Source organism: Ptychodera flava, chromosome 10 (genome assembly GCF_041260155.1).
Source record: "Ptychodera flava strain L36383 chromosome 10, AS_Pfla_20210202, whole genome shotgun sequence".
Lineage (NCBI taxonomy): Eukaryota > Metazoa > Hemichordata > Enteropneusta > Ptychoderidae > Ptychodera > Ptychodera flava.
This window is the reverse complement of record NC_091937.1, coordinates 28,335,835-28,356,251: the sequence shown is the minus strand read 5'-3', so window position 1 is coordinate 28,356,251 and position 20,417 is coordinate 28,335,835. Positions and strand designations below refer to the sequence as shown.

The following is a 20,417-nucleotide window of genomic DNA, read 5'->3' as shown; positions in this document are numbered from 1 at the left end:
GTGTTTGGAATGCAATTAAACTGCTCAAAGTGCTCTGAATTGGTGTCAAACACAAGAGGTTGGCATTCCTGCTGCCTATGAATGACACTATAGCAGGAACTAGAGACTTTTTTGCAGCATGACGGTTGCAAAGCTTAAGGTACAACGTCTGACGGATGAAACCTGAATGTCAAAAGTGGCAAAAGACAAGTATCTTCATTGTCAAATCAGAAAACCATGCCCGCTGTGATAAAAGTAATCATAGAAGGCCTCTACCACACCCACTTGCGGTCAAATATTTAAAGGGCAGCACCATTAAAGATCCTCCTAAAAGTGATCTGAATGACTAAGTTGTTGCAAACATAAACAAGACAGATCACTAAGGTTGACTAAAAGATGACCAAACGAGTCACTTTTATGCAAGTGCAAATGCATGCTCTGCAAAGTCGCCTAGAATAACTGAAACTCATTTATTGTGGTTGATGGGCAAATGATAAAATGACCCTTCATGTTGTATGGGAAGATACAGTTCATTATATTTTAATTTAACTGGATGGTTTGACAATTTATATGAACGAAAATGTGAATTCCGTGACCTCTCAAACAAACCCAAACACATACAAGCTTGTGTCGAAGATGCTGGATAAATTAAGATATGGTGTAATTTTTTAGGCAACTATTATAACAGAACGCAGGATAAAATCCCTCCATTAGATGTAAGATGAATCCAGCTCAGAAAACAAGTAATGGTCATGCGACCAATAAAACCTGACCAAACACAACAAAATAGGTCTCAAGAATGCTTGGTTGGTAACGATACGACTCAATGTTTTTGTGGCATCCATTTGTGTGGTAATAGTTGATATTGGGTGGTCACTTTGGCTTTCAATGAAATTTACACTTTATATAACGAAAGAAACTTATCCTTCCTTATCCTTCTCTAGGAAGCAATTCAGCTAAGATATACCTTGATATTTGTCGCAGAAATCAGCTTAGCAATCATCTCAGTGATCTATATATCCGACGCATAAAGATAAAGGCAAGAGAGATTTTAAAGGATCAAAATCACATTTTAAGTAGATTTTATGAGAACCTGCCATCAGGCCGTCGTTTACGTGTCCCAAAGTGTATAGCTGTGAGAACGAAGCTGAGTTTTATTCCGAATTCAATTTCAAACAAGTCAAATTAGGGTAATGTCCAGTCTCAGTTTTATCCCTTTGTGTGTAAGTGTATTGTGTGTTGTGTATTTGGTGTTAAGAACCACATGTAAATCTAGAGGAGATCATAAAGTTTTCTGAATCTGAATCTGAATCTTGGATTGTAAATATCAATTTCAGATTTTCATGGTTGATTTTACAGCAAATATAACAATAGATACCAATTCTTCAACCCGTAAACATGCCGAAAGACACCAAAACCAGCGGCAAAGTGTATTGAGAAATGACTTTTTACACACTGAAAGAGGTATTTGGATTTTTATGCAAATTTTATGCAAATTGAGGGTTTCATATGTCAGCCAGTGAAAGATATGAATTCCTTGACCCAATATACCTGGCAAAAAATATCAAAATGAGTCCAAAAGCTTCTCATTGAGCTAGGATATGACATTTTACATGTTTTGGAGGTCATTTTGGCAGCCATCTTGGATTTTTATGCAAATTAAGAGTTGCACATGTTCGGCTAAGAAAATAATGAATTTCTTGGCCCTGTTTACCTAGCAAATGATACCAAAATCACTTTGATAACATTTCATAGAGCTGAGATATTACCATTTACATGTTTTGGCAGCCATCTTGGTGGCCATCTTGAATATATTAAAACGCCCAGGGTGCCAGGGTGGGATCGTGCAGATCCTGATTCAGTAGGCTTCGAAGATACAGAAACCACCAAGAACCATTGTGGGGGCCGAAATTTTCGGATTTTGTGCTTCAGCACCAGACTAAAAGCGGACCTATATTTGTATATTTGAGGGTCTTTGAAGATTGACCGGGAAGAAATCTCTTTTTTCTGTCTGCTTCACCTCGATAGTTTTAGCAAGACCGATTAGGACAACTTTTTGTTTGTTTTTGCTTAGATGAAATAAAAAACGCAAACTGGGAAAGAAATGTGCAGCATCACAAACTTGACATCTTGCTAGCTGTTAACTTGTCAGGCATCTGCCTCAGCTAGTTTGAAATCCTTCAGCTTGCAGCTTTGCAAGTGCCGAAGAATCCAAATACAACTCCGGAATATGTATGCCCCACAAAAATTACAGTCTGATTTGTGTTGGATAGGGATCAGGATGGGAGCAAAGTTTTTCCACAAATGTCACGTGACATCGATGACCTTTGACACTGATTTCACATGTCACTCAAGAAATTATCTGAAAGTGTAATTTAATGATTTAAATATATAATGTTCATGCCCTGGATACAGTCAGCAAAATTACCTCCTCAGTGCTGACACATCAACCACACAATGACCGACCTGTCACAAAGAAATACTAGGCAAAACATTTTTTTTGAAAAAGATAAATTTATTTCAACACAGTTCTAAATAAAAACAAATCTACATAACTGTGAATGCGTTAAAATTACAATGCAACTTGTCTTAAAAAGCAAAAAATTTAGGCAAAAACAAAAATTTAGGTAAAAAATTAGGCAAAACATTTTTCAAACATTTTATTCTAACAGCGCCCCAACTGTGATTTCATTGGTAATACTAACACCAGCATATAAAAATATTCTTCATTGCAGTGTTGTCCAAGAATCCGGTGGAGCTATATTCATTATAAAGCTTTTGTTTTGTTTCACCAAGATTAAGCTAGATATTGTCAGCAATATTCTACAAAACATAGCTTCAATGACACTTGGCTCACATTTGATTCGATATGGCAGGCTAGAGTGAGTATACTTTTAAGTAAGTTTACACCTGGGAAACTGCATAACAAGTTTTTATGCCATCGGACTAGCTATTTCAGAGAAAATGATTTTTTGACCAAAAATGAGAAAAATTGCCTCAAATACAATTTTAACAAATCCAATAGAGGACAACCCTAGGATGAGGAGTATCAATTTTAAAAGTAACCCAATATGAACTTTAGGAGAGAATGCAACAGCATATGGCTTCTAAGATGGCCCTTCTGTGTGAATGTTTTATTACACTCTGCACACTCATGCGGTCTGGCACCAGAATGGATCAGCATATGGCTTTTAAGACTGCCCTTATGTGTATATGTTTTACCACACTCTTTACATTCATGCCGTCTGACATAAGAAGGGCGCAACATATGGCTCATAAGATTGTCCTTAGGTTTGAAAGTTTGACCACACTCTGTACACTTATGTGGTCCAACACCAGAATGGATCACCATATGAATTTTAAGACTGCGCTTGCCTATAAATGTCTTACCATACTCTGTACATTCATGTGGTCTGACACCAGAATGGATAAACATATGCTTAATTAGATTGGTTTTCGTTTTAAATCTTTTGCCACATTCACTGCATTTATTGGGTCTGTTCTTTGGATGGGTTAGCATGTGATCTTTAAGATAGCCCTTCTGTGTGAATGTTTGACCACACTCTCTACATTCATGCTTTTTGCCACCAGAATGGATCAATATATGCTTTATAAGATTGCACTTGTCTGTGAATGTTTTACCACACTCTGTACATTCGTGTGGTCTGATACTGGAATGGATCAACATATGTCTTTTTAGACTGCTCCTTAGTGTGAATGTTTGACCACACCTTTTACATTCATGTGGTCTGACACCAGAATGGAGCAGCATATGGATTTTAAGATTGTACTTCATTGTGAATGTTCTACCACACTCTGTACACTCATGCTGTCTGACACCAGAATGGATCAACATATGGCTTTTAAGATGGCCCTTCTGTGTAAATGTTTTACCAAACTCTGTACACTCATGCTCTCTGACACCAGAATGGATCAACATATGGCTTTTAAGATGCCACTTCTGTGTGAATGTTTTACCCCACACTGTACATTCATGCTCTCTGACACCAGAATGGATAAACATATCCTTGATTAGATTTCTTTTATTATTATTATTATTATTATTAGACTTTATGTAAACTCGATAAACTGTTGAGCCTGAGGCTCTTCTCACACAGAGTCTAGTAAAACAACATTTATAATATTTACATTAAAAAATAATTCAGGAAGAAAACGTTATACTGAAAAAAGTAAAGACGCTTCAAGAAAAAAAAATCTAAAAAAGGTTAATAAAATTACATAAAAGAAAGATTATCCCATCTATTTAAAAAATTGCACTTGCAATTTCTTTTGAATGATAGAAGTGAAGAGGTAGATTTGATCTCTCCAGGCAAAGTATTCCATATTTTAACCCCGTTGTCCATAAAACTTCTTTTGAAAAATTGGGTTCTATGCCCTTGAATATAGAGATCTTCTCTGTTTGCAGAACCTGTGTTACGTCCATGGATCTGCTTTACACCTCTAAAAACGTTAAGATAATCAGGAGCAAGGTTATTGAGAACTTTGTACATTAAAACTGATTCACTGTATGAAACTCTTTCACGAATTGGCAACCACCTTAAGGATTTAAGTAGTCCTGTTTCAAAATGACCTACATTACACGTCCTACACACATGTACTGCATGCTCTCATTGGTTAATCCGCTTCTCTAAGGTCCACTTTCGGAGCAGTCATTGGAGGGACCTCATGTGTTAGGTCTCATTATTATGTATTATTCAATTTACAGCTTCCTGATTGGTTAATGTGTAGGTCCGGTCCTCCAGCGTTCACTGCCTAATTATGCAATGTCCCATGTACTTTTTGATGATGCCTGCACGTGGTCGCAGCTCAATCCCAGTATAAGAAAGGTACTCATGCAGAGTATTTGTCAAAATATCTAGTTAGATTTGACCTTGTTCGAGAGTTCCTTCACTATTCATGGCATTTTATGTGATACTGTGAATTATATATGAACAAGTCATTGACAATGACATAGTCCCCACTTGTAATAGGAGTATTAGTCTTGATGGAGCAGGGAAATGTGATCATTAAGAAGTATCACTGGAGTGTATATGTTCAGATCTATGGGCACATAGGTTTATGTCATTTTTCCAATTTATAACAAGAGGCATGTCTAAGTTATGGTTCTAAATCGGGAAAAAAGATCAGACCTCTAGTTGTATTGGCCAGCCAAGAAATACATATGTGCATAATAAATGAGGTACAAGATGTGACATCTTAAGGTCTAATATCCAATCAAATTGAAGCATATAGAACTTGTGGTTACTGAGTTATGCATATATATGTATAATCAAGGTCAAAGGTCATCAAGGTCACATGACATTTTGAAAAAAAAATTGTATTGCTAATTAATCCCTATATGCCAAAATTTAGACCTCCAGCTCTATTGGCTTGCCCAGAATTAGATATGTGCATAGTTAATGAGGTAAAGCGTGTGTTGTCATAAGGTCTCTCATCCTACTTAATATAAAGGACATAGCACTTGTGGTTACTTATTTATTGACATAAACGTATATTTAAGGTAAAAGGTTATCGAGGTCACATGACACTTTGTCAAAAAATTTCTATCCTATAGTTATCCCTATTTACAAAAAAATCAGACATCCAGCTCTATTGGCTTGCTCAGAATTAAATATGTGCATAATTAATGAGGTACAATATGTGGCGTCATAAAGTGTCCCATCATACCAAATATGAAGGGTGTAGCACTTATGGTTATTGAGTTATGGACAAATATGTATATTCGAGGTCAAAGGTCATTGAGGTCACGTGACATTTTGTCAAAAACATTGTATTGCTAAGTTATCCCTATATACTAAAAATCAGACCTCTAGCTCTATTGGCTCGCTCAAAATTAGATATGCACATAATTAATGAGGTACAATATGTGGCGTCATAAGGTGTCCCATCATACCAAATATGAAGGGTATAGCACTTGTGGTTACCGAGTTGTGGACAAATATGTATATTTGAGGTCAAAGTTCATTGAGGTCACATGACATTTTGTCAAAAAAAATTGTATTACTAAGGTATCCCTATATACCAAAAATCAGACGTCTAGCTCTATTGGCTCGCTCAAAATTAGATATGTGCATAATTAATGAGGTACAATATGTGGCGTCATAAGGTGTCCCATCATACCAAATATGAAGGGTGTAGCACTTGTGGTTACCGAGTTGTGGACAAATATGTATATTTGAGGTCAAAGGTCATTGAGGTCACATGACATTTTGTAAAAAAATTTGTATTGCTAAGGTATCCCTACATACCAAAAATCAGACCTCTAGCTCTATTGGCTCGCTCAAAATTAGATATGTGCATAATTAATGAGGTACAATATGTTGCGTCATAAGGTGTCCCATCATACCATATATGAAAGGTTTGGCACTTATGGTTACCGAGTTGTGAACAGATATGTATATTTGAGGTCAAAGGTCACTAAGGTCACATGACATTTTGTCAAAGTGTCTGAGATATCTGCGTGAACAGATGGACTCACGGACGGACATGTCCCAGTCTATAAGCCCCCTTGACTTTATTTGTGGGGACTAAAAACTGTGTCACTGCATCCTTTTTTGCAATATGAATATGATGAGAAACTAAATTTTTATTTTTCTTGGCCTTATACATGGGAGTCTATGGACTGCCTTATACATGGGAGTCTATGGACTTCCTTATACATGGGAGTCTATGGACTGCCTTATACATGGGAGTCTATGGAGATGTAAACTAAAAAGTCCTCTAACATTGCCAAATTTGATCGCATTGTGAAACAAATCGACATGCATCTGTATGAAGTAGGATACTATTCTTTTGCAAAGTTTGAAAGAAATTGACCTGGGCATGTCTGAGATATCTGCGTGAACGGACGGAAGCACAGACGGACGGACGCACGGACGCACGCACGGACATGACCAAACCTATAAGTTCCCCCGGACGGTGTCCGTGAGGACTAATTAAATATTGCCAGGAGAAATTTTGTCCTTTTCCCTGTGGTAGTTGGTTGAAATGAGCTACTGATGCCTGAAACCGTGACGTAATTTGTGTTACGTAATGCCTTGAAGCTCTATTGTTTCCTCTTGTCATTCACAGGCCTCACTGTTGTCGATGCGGCCAATGCCCCCGTCAAATCAAAATGAAAATTAAAAGCGTGAACTTTGTACGTATAACAATTGGAAAACAATAAGCCAACATGCCTGTAATGCATAAAGGGACAGGGATAAGTGAAAACATGGAAATTAACGCATGAAGGTTTGTCGGGCATTTTTCGTTGTAACTTTCGGCCGATCCGTGAACATCATGAATAACGTATTACTTCAGCGGTAGCCAGCAAGCACGTGGGACATTGCATAATGAGGCAGTGAACAGTGGAGGACCGGACCTACAAATTAACCAATCAGGGAGCTGTAAACTGAATAATACATAGTAATAAGACCTAACGCATGAGGTCCCACCAATCAGCGTAACGCAAATGGACCTTAAATTAGCAGATGAACCAATCACTGATGTTGGTACATATGTCATGGACCTGACTTATGAAACAGGACTAGTAAAATATAACTTGGAGTATTAAAGTTTTGATCTAAAACCACTCTAGCAACAGATTTCTGCTGTCTTTCTATACGAGATAAAAGAGTGGTTGAACAATGACCCCATATGTTCGAACAATAATCAAAATGAGGTAAAATGAAACAATTATCAAACGTTAACATTGCTTTTTTAGTTAAGAATGATCGTATACGCTTTAACTGTAAAACCACATACTTCACTGACATGTTTATCCCAGGTCAAAGTATCATCAATTGACAGACCTAAAAGGTTTCTTGCTTAACACATTCAAGCTGCTCGTCATTACAAACAACTTTTATACATTTGTCTGTTCTAGATTTTTTCTGGGAAGTTCCAATGACCATCACCTTGGTCTTTTCTATATTCATACACATGTTATTATTATTACAAAACCAGCTCAAAAGGATGTCATGTCACCATTGAGCTTAGTTTCGTTTTAAATCTTTTGGCAAATTCACTGCATTGGGTCTGATATCTGGATGGGTTAGCAGGTGCTTTTTAAGATAGCCTTTCTGTGTGAATGTTTTACCACACTCTCTACATTCATGCTTTTTGACACCAGAATGGATGGCCATATGCTTTTTAAGATTGCCCTTCTCTGTGAATGTTTTACTACACTCTTTACATTCATGTGGTCTGACATCAGAATGGATCAACATATGCCTGATTAGATTGTTTTTCGTTTTAAATCTTTTACCACATTCACTGCATTTATTGGGTCTGTTCTATGGATGGGTTAGCATGTTCTTAATTTTAAGATAGCCTTTCTGTGTGAATGTTTTACCATACTCTCTACATTCATGTTTTTTGACACGGGAATGGATGGCCATATGCTTATTAAGATTGCTCTTCTCTGTGAATGTTTTACCACACTCTTTACATTCACGTGGTCTGATAACGGAATGGATTAACATATGTCTTTTAAGATTGCACTTGTCTATGAATGTTTTACCACACTCTAAACATTCATGGGGTCTGATACCGGAATGGATTAACATATGTCTTTTTAGACTCTTCCTTAGTGTGAATGTTTTACCACACTCTCTACATTCATGCTGTCTGACACCAGAATGGACCGCCATATGCTTTTTAAGATTGCCCTTCTCTGTAAATGTTTTACCACACTCTACACATTCATGGGGTCTGATACCGGAATGGATTAACATATGTCTTTTTAGACTATTCCTTAGTGTGAATCTTTGACCACACTCTCTACATTCATGTGGTCTGACACCAGAATGGATCAACATATGCTTTTTAAGATTGCCATTCTGTGTGAATGTTTTACCACACTCTGCACATTCATGAGGTCTGATACCGGAATGGATTAACATATGTCTTTTTAGACTATTCCTTAGTGTGAATGTCAGACCACACTCTCTACATTCATGTGGTCTGACACCAGACTGGATCGCTATATGGTTTTTAAGATTGCCCTTCTCTTTGAATGTTTTATCACACTCTTTACATTCATGTGGTCTGACACCAGAATGGATTAACATATGTCTTTTTAGACTATTACTTAGTGTGAATGTCAGACCACACTCTCTACATTCATGTGGTCTGACACCAGAATGGATCGCTATATGGTTTTTAAGATTGCCCTTCTCTTTGAATGTTTTACCACACTTTTTACATTCATGTGGTCTGACACTAGAATGGATCAGCATATGGATTTTAAGATTGCCCTTCTCTGTGAATGTTTGACCGCACTCTGTACACTCATGCTGTCCAACACCAGAATGGATTAACATATGTCTTTTATGAGTGCCCCTTAATGTGAATGTTTTACCACACTCTTTACATTTATGTGGTCTGACACCAGAATGGATTAACATATGCCTTTTAAGACTGCCCTTCTGTGTGAGTCTTTGACCACACTCTTTACATTCATGCTGTCTGACACCAGAATGGATCAACATATGCTTGTTTAGATCGTCTTTCATTTTAAATCTGTTGCCACACTTCCTGCATTTATTTGGTCTGTTCTCTGAATGCTTTGTAAGATAGCCTTTCTTTGTGAATGTTTTACCACACTCTTTGCATTCATGTAGTCTGATCTTTGAGTGGGTCAAAACATGTGTCTCAAAATTGCCATTATGAATTAAGGTTTTACCGCACTCAGTGTGTTCAATTGGCATGAGATCAGCCTGGATCACTGCAAGCCCCTTGAGACACATGTCCTGTTTGAAGGTCTCAACGCCGCCTCCACATTCAATTTCTTTTGCCCCTGAGAGGTTCAATCCATGTGCATCATCATTTCTGTTTTTCATATAAATTTTACCACACCCAGTGCTGATCTCACCGTCACAGTTGTCCCAATAATGGGAACTGCACTCCACCAAACGGAAGGAATCTTCGTGTAATGTAGTTTGGTGTTCAATACGATTGCCGTTGTAACATGGATTCACATCTTTGTTCCGGTGTTCTTGGTAGGACATGCCATATTCCAATGTTATATGGCCATGTTGCATTATGCCCTGTAGAATCATTGATGCATCTGTTGTTAGAGAGATTGATAAAAAACAGTTCAATAGAGTAAGGTAAACAACAAGGCTCCATAAAGCACTCTTGGACAGAGAGATTGTGAAACCAATTGACTTGCATATTTATGACATAGGTCAATGTCCTTGTACAAACTTTGAATACGGTAATATCGGTTGATACATATCTGAGTTATGGCTCAGGATATGAAAAAATCGTAAAATAACGGCAGCCACACAGCCAATGTATGTGATCTTACTGTAAAAAAAAAAACGTGCATATGTATGACATAGGTCAATGTCCTTGTACCAACTTTGATTGAATAAAACTGGTTGAGACTTGCCTGAGTTATGGCTATGGACATGGAAAAAACTGTAACACAGTGGCGCCACAAGGCCATATTGAATCGTATTGTGAAACAAATCCATGTGCATATGTATGACATCGGTCAATGTCCTTGTACCAACTATGAATGAAATCAGTTGAGACATGCCTGAGTTATGGCTCAGGACATGAGAAAATTTGACAGAATGGCCGCATGGCGGCCATATTAGATCATATCACAAAACAATTCGATGTGCATATGTATGATATAAGGAGAAATCGTTGTACCAAAATTGAATGAAATCACTTGGGCAACTCTGGGATATCTGCGTGAACGGACGGATGCACGTACGCATGGACATGACCAAACTTACAATAAGTCCCCTGGACGGTGTCCATTGGGACGAATAACCAATTTGAGCTATAAGCAAGCCATTCATATCACTAACCTAATTGTAACACACCTCATCCGCAGTCTGTATTCTAATTCGCCAATCGATAGTCACGTGGGATGCGTTCTTTTTATGCTGATCCACGTAAACGATGTCATCAGGCATCATTTGTTTGAACTGTTGCCTGCCAGGCATCAGTTCCGAAAATGATGCCCGCTGACGTCAAAAACGATATCTGACGCGAACGCGGAACGGAATGTAAACAAAGATGTCGTCTGCGGCCGATCGAAACGATAATCCAGAAATTTCTTGGTTTATCCTACTTTCTGAAGAAGAATTGAATGCTTTGCACACAACCAACAAGGACTCGATACGGACAAAAACTATAATCAAAGGTGCATTGAACGTTTTGCAGAAGTATTGCGATCTTTTTAGGAAAAAACTTTTTCTTACTGAACCACTTCAACATATTACATCATAGACAAGTTTTGTGTATAGAACGTTCTTATGCATGGCTACGGATGAGGTGTGTTACAAAACACATATTGACTGGCATGAGGGCAACAGCATACGTCTTTAACCCCTCGGGCCTGTGAGTCACCCCCAAAAACAGACTGTTTTTGGGGGTTACTCACAGTCCCTCGGGGTACAGACGTATGCTGTTGCCCTCATAGCCAGTCAATATGTGTATACTGTTACCCTCCTAGCTATTCATATGAACAGTCAGCAGTCCAGCAATACAAAACCGTAGTCTTTGTTTCAGATCCACATATGCACACTTATTCATACCATACCAAACAAAACTCGACATCTGCCCTGTATAACAAAACCTTACCTTTCATTGATAATGTTTTATCTTGATATTGTTGATGCATCTTTTCAGTCAGTGTCTCTAATGGTTTCAGAAGCTCGTGCATTTTGTCCAAATATTTTAGAGATTTGAAAATTGCAGAACACTCTGGAAAAATAAAGAATGTTTCTACATTATGTAACCATACAGTAACATTACAGCCGATCTATGATATCCCCTAACTGAAACATAGTCAGATAAAGTAATATTCATTGAAAATATAAGCACCATGACAATATGCTCCATCACAACTGAGTTTGAAAAAACTGCTGGAATCTTCAGTAACCTCAACTTTCACAATTTTACCTAACTTCAGACACACATCTTTCATCACTTTCTTGTAAAAATTAAAACTTTTTAACATAGCTCTAAAACTTATTCGATGACTTACCAATATGAAAATACGGCACTATATATTTTATAAAACTCTGGAAGTCACACTGTCCTGTTCTTGATAAAAGTGACAGGACAGTTTCACTTCAGTATTTTATCTAATGCGTTACTTTGTGTCCATTAATCTTCAGTCTTCCCCATATATGATACCGTGAAAGTACTAATCATGTATGGGCAAGGCTGAAGATAACGGTGGACATAAAGTAATCTGTTAGAATATTGTTAGTAACCTTTGAAGTCCACTTATCTGACCACTTTGGAGCCACTAAGAAAATCCCTTTTAGTTCGCATATTGTGGTGTGTCCAGTATTATGTACTCCAAGCCTCCGATCATGTCTGTATCAATGTAGTTCCACGTGCCAACGTTGTGGCCCCATCAGCTATGGAGTCATGTAGCTCCGCCAAACCCAAATACCCAGGTAATTACTAACTCAGAGCTACAGTACTGCAGTTATGGCCTACCATGGTAACCGGTAACATACAGCCTACTCTAGGGTCTCTCCGTTGTCTTTTTGGCCTTCGGCGAAGGCAAAAGAGACGACAGATGCCATAGACTTCACACAGCCATGCAACACAGAGCTATGGGGCACCGAATGTAAAATAATTAATTTACACATTTAAAACGTATAAGCACATAACATAAATTTACATGCACACGCGTTCCATCATAGTCTCTGCCTGGATACATACACCACACACACATATACATAACACGTACACATACATGTACAATTGATACACACACATACATACATACATACATACCGGTACATACATACTACATACATACATACACACACAAACAAACACCCATACATACATACATATTTGTACATGCATATACATACGGACATACATATATATACGCAGTAAAGTCCACATGGTATCTGTGAGATTAATATACGAGCATATATACATTTAGTACACGACACTCAGAAGACATTTGTGAAATGTCAAGATACAAAGCAACACAAGACGCACAAACTTATATGACACACAAACATTTCCCATAAATACTGCACACTGTCAATATTGGTGACAATAAGTATCACGGAGATGCATCGTACATGCGTTGTAACAACGGCATGTATGGTTGAGATTCTCAAACACACGAGTGAGTTCAGTTATCCGACACACATATGAGCTTCACTACATAAGTCAGATGACAAGCGAACAATTCAAACATACACATATCACTGACATTGCGCATGCGCATGCGTTAAAACAGCGCACACATACAAGTGAGGTTTTCAAACACACAAGTGACTTCAGACACACAGGTGTCGGGGGGGGGCACTCATATCTTGGAAAATGTATACGAGTGAGAAACACGAGCGAGTTTTCAGCAACGCACAGGTGACAGGGCTTGCCATTCATATCGTGCAAAGGTGTTCAACCTCACTGATGAATTGTATCGTAATAAAGGGAAAGAGGATTCACACATCGCTTATCTTGTCCTGTATATGCTTTTATGTGTTTCGTGTCTATTGTATTTTGTCTGTTCGTGTGAAGACTAACTAACAAATACAATGTAGGTTGTTAATTTTAAGAAAAAGTACGTTGGCATGGTCGAGCGTGTCTGAGACAACCGTGACCCCTTGATCCCTCATTTAGAAACCTGTTCAGTCTCTTCCTCAGTTGCCTTTAGATATATCTCTTTCATATTTTTATATGTATGTCCAATCATGTAAATGATCTCTTGTTCTTCTGGAAGGGAAGCTTTAATATACTATTTAGATCGTTTTGTGTATTTTGTTTGGGGCTTTTTTCCTGATGGCTTGGACTTTGGTCTTTATCAGTGCATCGCGTATGTTTGGATTTCTTTTGTATGCGTTGATCCATTGTTGTGGGAATAGTTTCCATAGGTTTTGACCTTTTCTATGTGCTCCCAGTTTTTGCACATTGCTGTTTTTATAGCTTGTGTTCTCATATACGGGCTATATTTTTTGGTGAGCATACTAGCATGTTATTTGTTTCTTCGTTTGTTTGCTGGTGTTCTAGTCGTGTAATTCATGCAGCAAGTAGAGTAATGGGTGGAGTGCACAAGTGCATGAAATGTCCACAGCCTTGAAGTAATGTTTGACTTCATGTAAGTGCGATAGCATGTCCACAAGATTATCGTTCATGTTGACGTATCTTGCTGTAATATAGATGTTCGAAAGAGGGCCAAAAGCCAGAACAGTTCACGGAGCCAGGACATGGCTGTAGTATTGCGGGACATACCGGTGTTTATCATATACATTGTTGATTATTGTCCACATATACTACAAATTGTAGAGTTGGTCCCAGAGAATCGGTGCCGCCAGTGTGCCGGCCTGCAAGCAAGCAGTATTGTGTAGAGTTCTTGAATTGATATGTGCGTCTGCAACCATAGGGTCATGGTGGCCGTGACCTTCGCGTACAGAACCAGTTGTTCGCGTAAATGCCTGCTCCTGCCCTAGAGCGCGTCGGTGGCGAAGATCTGTTGGGGCAATTGTGTTTTCTCAATGAAGAATGCTGTACCATGAAATTCGCGTGTAGCGAACAGTGTTTGTGATGTGACCAGATTTCTTGTTTGTTTTTTATAGCCACGTTCAACTAATCTTGTTAAGTGTATTGACCTTTGAAACAACGTTATTTTTATAGTGTTGCAAGTTCTGGTGTATCATATTGTTTTGCCCTTGATCAGGCTTTTTGAGAGTAGATTTCAGGTGGCCTGATGTTCTACGTAGGAATTCAAATGTGTCGATTTGTGTTTTTAGTTGTATGTGGTTCAAGAGGATGTTAAAAACTACTAACTAAAGTACAAGTGCTGAGATACAAGTGAATCCTATCATTTTCAGGTGGCTGAATTGGCTTACATACGTACGACCATCTGGAGCTCTGTGACACAACATTATATTTACTTCCACATTGACACATAGACATTTGTTAAGTTCAGGCGCTTGTTATACAGTAGATGAACGACACTGAAGTAAGACATTTCCCGGATCCAAGAACTATGAGGAGGCACCTCGGACACTAATGAAACTCACTTAAAATAATTGTGTGTGTGAGTAATCTTACTCATACGCCACTGTTCACAAAGACGCATATATATTCAATTTCTGTAACATAATCACGCTGAGTATTTTCCTGGGATATGAGTGGGACCCCCTGCACTTGTGTGTCATGCAGAGCATTTTCCTAGAATACCGGTATGAGTGGGACCCCCCGTCACCTATGGGTGTCTGAAGTCCCTTTTGTGTTTGAGAAACCTCACTTGTATGCGTTTCAACACATGCGCATTCAGTCTCAGTGGTATCTGTATCTTTGAATTGTTGAATTCTTGAATCTGTTGGCTCACTGGTGTAGCAACTTCACATGCATGTCGTGAAACTGAACTCACTCATCTCGTGTTTGAGAAATCTGCATGTTCGATGCATCTCCATGATACGTATCGTCACCAACGTTGACAGTGTTCAGTATTTGTAGGAATGTGTTTGTGTGTCATGTGTTGGTATGTATCATGAACAGACCTTCCACCAGTGTCTTCTGTATGTCCTGCACTGAATGCATACAATGTATGTGCTCGTGTATTCTCACAGATACCATGTGTACATTAACTCCTATATATATGTCTGTATGTATCTACATAAATACAAACATGTATGTATGATACAAACATGTAATTGTATGTATGTTTGTGTGTATGTATGTGTGATGTGTACATGTACGTACGTACGTATGTATCTATATGTGTGTGTGTCAATTGTATGAGTGTACATGTTATGTATGAGTGTGTGTATGTGTATGTATCCAGGCAGAGACTATGATGTGATGTGTAATGCATGATGTTTTTAATGTCTAAACTAATTATTTTACATACGGCGCAGATATACCAACTTTTTCCTTGGGCTACCAAAACCCATTAAATGGTAGCCCACACGGACTACCAAAGGCCGGGACATGAACTTACTTAGTGAGTGACATGATGTTGATCGCTGTGAGACGACCGACGCTAATACAGTCAACCCAGTTATGAAAATTAAAAGGCGACAGTGCAGTCGAATTTGTTGGGACAAACTTTCAATAAAATGTCATTATGTTCACTGATGTACTTGGATGACAGGCTCGGGAAATGATGGCCAATGAAAATTTATTTTCATAGTTATTTAATTACAATGTATCAATCACAATTAAACACAAAATTATTCACGCTGCAAAGAAAAAGTTGTTGGGCCATCCACAAATTACGCTTTCCAGAGTGTATGAGATCATCGCATGATAGTGTACTATGGTGGAGAAATATAGCCAATTGCCACGAAAGTATTTGGAACATGACTGTACCAAGTTGCCATCCGGAAATTCATAGCCCATCTATTTTTCGCCATGTTATGTTTACATGTGCTGAGTGAAAAGTCGTCATGGCGAACATCAAAATGTGTGAATAGGTCTACCTAACTTTGAGGAGTCACCGTTGTCCACTACACATGCTAAACCGTTCTCCTAAGCGGGCTATGATCTGCAGGTATTGATGTCAAATGACTAGAAAATTCACCTCCTGGATAGAATCATGCAAAATAAATATTTCATTGTCTAGATATAAATAAAAATATCCTTTACAAAAAACTTCATTCATGCAAGGGCTACCAGACCTTGTCGCTGGGCTACCAACTTCAGAAAATGGTAGCCCAATGGGACTACCAGGGAAAAAAGTTAATTTCGAGCCCTGATAGACACCAGTACTCTTTGACTCTTACGTAGCATAAGCAATATGAGTCATTCCAGAGTAAAGTGCAACCACTTTGTGACAATAAGGTCAAAAATTAAATTTATTGATCTGAATCTAAAAGTTGAGTGGGTGGACAGTACTACAGGTGTGTCATCTAAAAATATTTTTTTTAAGATAAATAATTTCTTTCTTTAAGAAGGAGGGCAAATTGTCGCGGCAACAGTAACGCGTGTAACATGGACAGACATGACATTGTATTGTATTTGATCACATGTATCCCATTATCATCCCTGTGCCAAGTTTGAAAGAAACCCATTAGTCTACAAGAACTAGAAACACACTTCAGAAGATGTTTTAATCTTAATATTATCAGAAGAGGAGGATATCTGATGCAACGTTATGGCAACTGGCAACGTATGTAACATATACAGACACTGGACTGGCTTTATACACAAATTGTGTGTGTTCCATTCTGAATAAATGTACTTGATTGATTTTATATGTATATGTCATGACGAAGTTAAATACCTCAGAATTATGATGTGAATTGTTACAAATTGGCTCTGTGGATAACCATATAGACAACAGAGGGAAGACCCCTGTATTGTCTATGGGATAACGTATGTAACATTGGACACACATCATCAGTTCTGTCCAATTCGTTCATAAACGATATGGGCATCTAAGGTGCATCAATAGTTGTAAAGAAAGCTTTCAGTAACTTTCTGATACAGATAGAATTGTCACACTAAAAAAACAAATTAACATTATTCTATCCAGTATTAATTAAACTACAATTACTTCCACGCGTGTAACACCGGTAACGCGTGTAACAAAGAGGACACACATCCTGCCATTCAGGTGCTCTCTGTAATGGTGGCCATCGGTTTATATTCAATTGCGCCATAAAACATGAACTTTAGGGCACCCTCAAATGACAAAATTTCAGCAATGTATACCAAAAGAATTTTTTTTAAATCTTGATTTTGGAAATGAGTTAACACGTGTAACATGTGGACACACTCCTTCCAGAAATATTTTTAACTGCAAGAGAACCCAAGCTTCAAGAAAGACAGAATAAAGAATGTTACATAGTGGAAGATTTCATTGTTAGTCAAATGTATGAGTGGTTTGTTGCAGCTTACAGCCTTCACTATATTTATTGTTCTCATATTATCAATTCGCATAGAGTTGGACAGACATTGTTACACGCGTTAGCAATATTTTTGGGCATAATATTTGGCCCTTTCCCTAGTGCTTTTTTTCTAAGAATAAATTTAGTTCGTAATTGCTTATAATACATTACTACTTTGCATTTAAAATCAATTCAAATGGTATAAATATTGTAAATATCCCTTCCTAATGTTACAGGGGTACAAAATGTCACAAAATGGTGAGCAAATAGAGGCCATATTTACAAAGATAAAAATCTATAATTTTTGTTGAGCTGGACATACAGCTTTAATATTATTTTTTATATATGTTCATATGTAGTACTTACTAAAAATAATATCATTCTGTGTGAATGCTGTTATCATTGAAAAAGCTAGAGCTCCAAAGTTGGGAATGTCAAATGTTGCGCTTTACTGTGGAAAGACTCACATAGCTTAGTTGCAGAGGGGGGATAGGGCAGGTCAAAGGTCATAAATTCTTAAAAATAATATTGTAAAAATCTCCCTAATGTTATCATGGCTTGAGAATTAGATATTTGAAATATAGCAACCTTACCATGGTCTAAATTAATGTACAGAATTTTGATTGATCAATTTTTGGCCCTCCCTCCCTACAATTTCTCTCGAGTCCCTTTCTGCATATGCCCCTTGATGTAGAATTCGTAAACACACATTCGCTGGTCACCAGTTCATGCATTTAGAAGGCGGCGTTGAAATCAATGAATTAAAATGGAGTGTAAATGCACCTATTTCTAGCTTAACATGCTAATCGTGCATCGTGAACTCTGGCTCGCGGCACTTGAATTAGGCTTACCCTGTTTTGAGGTACATAACGAACGACAGACTCCTTTGACCCTGAAACAGAACCCCTTTTCTGGGTCGCAGGGACGTCTACCGTGTGCCTGACCACAAGCGATTGTGGACTATGCGGGCGTTTCACCCCCGCTTCACATGGATCATACCTTGTTGACTTAGTAGTAGAACACCACAGTTGTTATTCAATTCACTGCCACCGCCGCCATCGTTGTTTGTTCTCTCCGAGGCCGGCTCCAAATCCGATAGAAGACAGTCCTTGTTCATTATTTTCGTCGATTTAGTTGTCAAAGTACAAATTTTGCTGCAAACACATTCCAGAGGGGCGTAAAATTCAAATCTTAAACGGCGTCAAATGGCGGCTACATCTGTGTACAGAACGAATAGGACTGTTTATCGAGCTTTAGTTACAATATGAACTTTTGACCTCAAGGCCTCTCAATTGAACTTTGAAACATCCGTTGGGGGCGCTTTACTCAAGATAGTGTCTCCAATCATGGTATACCTTAAAAAAATCATGGTATACCTTCAATCCTATGTTATGCAATTAAAATGTTATCTTTCCTCATGGATGAACACATTATATTTCACTTATAAGATGATGAACAAAACAGGATTTCATCGCAAAGTTTTCAAGCCTTGTAAGACTTGAAGGAGAAGTATGCATCTTGAATGCATTCATATGATGATCTTTGTAATTAAACAGCTAATTATTTTTTGTTTGTTTTTTTGTTTCTGACAAGACGCATTGTAATTTTAATGCATTCACAGTTATGTAGATTTGTTTTATTTGCGACCATGTTGAAATAAATTTATCTTTTTCAAGAAAAAAAACATGGTTTACCGCGGATAGAATGGCGTCTTCGCTCTACTCTCATTCTAATAAATAAATTACGTTTCACTCCATTCATTCATTAATGATGGAACAGCCAGAGTTGGTAACGTCAGGCTAAAGCACACAGTTGCCTTTATTTGCAACGTAATGTATTACCTTGGATATAGCTGACAATACTCGTTTAATTCGTTCCTCTTGGAACAAATTATAAGTAGCCATCAAGTACATTAATCACGTAACCTAACCACCGTACTTTCTGCTGTGGTATCCGCATACATTTATCCTGAGCGATAAGAAACCTGAAGCATGATAAATCTCTTTCGATTTGTACTGCAAAACTTTCAACTTCGTTCAGTATCTAAGGACCTGCGATACCACCGTCATAGGCCTTAGTCTGGTGCCGAAACACAAAACCCAAAAATTTCAGCCCCACAATGGTTCTCGGTGGTTTCTGTATCTTCAAAGCCTACTGAATCAGGATCTGCATGATGCCACCCTGGCACCCTTGGGCATTTTAATATATTCAAGATGGCCGCCAAGATGGCTGCCAAAACATGTAAATGGTAATATCTCAGCTCTATGAAATGTTATCAAAGTGATTTTGGTGTCATTTGCCAGGTAAACAGGGCCAAGGAATTCATTTCTTTCATTGCCCAACATGTGCAACTCTTAATTTGCATAAAAATCCAAGATGGCTGCCAAAATGACCTCCAAAACAGGTAAAATGCCATATCTCAGCTCCATGAGAAGCTGTTGGAGTCATTGTGGTCTCCTTTGCCAGGTAAATGGGGTTAAGGAACTCATATCTTTCATTGCCTGATATGTACAACCCTTCATTTGCATAAAAAGCCAAGATGGCTGCCAAAACGACATCAAAAAACAGGTAAAATGTCATATCTCAGCTCAATGAGAA

At 38.0% G+C, this 20,417-nt stretch overlaps 3 protein-coding genes across 4 annotated transcripts in view; all 3 read right to left on the bottom strand.

Moving 5' to 3' along the window:
* The window catches only part of LOC139142401 (betaine--homocysteine S-methyltransferase 1-like), a 97,154-nt gene that overhangs the window by 57,912 nt on the left and 18,825 nt on the right, over window positions 1–20,417 (bottom strand). The window lies entirely within an intron of this gene.
* On the bottom strand, window positions 1,782–4,003 carry LOC139142387 (zinc finger protein 551-like). Its single transcript, XM_070712305.1, has one exon. It carries the CDS (start codon window positions 4,001–4,003, stop codon window positions 3,035–3,037), a length of 969 nt encoding a protein of 322 aa, XP_070568406.1. The 3' UTR covers window positions 1,782–3,034.
* LOC139142386 (zinc finger protein 160-like) lies at window positions 8,267–19,083 on the bottom strand. 2 transcript variants are annotated; one of them, XM_070712303.1, is made up of 3 exons: window positions 18,819–19,083; window positions 11,584–11,706; window positions 8,267–10,048 (listed from the first exon to the last, which is right to left on the bottom strand). In XM_070712303.1, exons 1-3 carry the CDS (start codon window positions 18,934–18,936, stop codon window positions 8,274–8,276), a joined length of 2,016 nt encoding a protein of 671 aa, XP_070568404.1. In that variant the 5' UTR covers window positions 18,937–19,083; the 3' UTR covers window positions 8,267–8,273. The 2 variants fall into 2 exon arrangements, with proteins under 2 accessions (XP_070568404.1, XP_070568405.1); XM_070712304.1 differs by lacking the exon at window positions 18,819–19,083 and having other exon boundaries at window positions 8,267–10,028; window positions 11,584–11,700.

What these genes read in the sequence shown, in the direction of transcription:
- LOC139142386 (XM_070712303.1), bottom strand. Translation starts at nt 18,936, where the DNA reads ATGAACAAGGACTGTCTTCTATCGGATTTGGAGCCGGCCTCGGAGAGA. An exon ending in TCTACTACTAAGTCAACAAG is followed by an intron (nt 11,707 to 18,818) that starts GTATGATCCATG and finishes TTATTTTTCCAG; the next exon opens with AGTGTTCTGCAATTTTCAAA. An exon ending in TAAAACATTATCAATGAAAG is followed by an intron (nt 10,049 to 11,583) that starts GTAAGGTTTTGT and finishes CTCTAACAACAG; the next exon opens with ATGCATCAATGATTCTACAG.
- LOC139142387 (XM_070712305.1), bottom strand. Translation starts at nt 4,003, where the DNA reads ATGTTTATCCATTCTGGTGTCAGAGAGCATGAATGTACAGTGTGGGGT.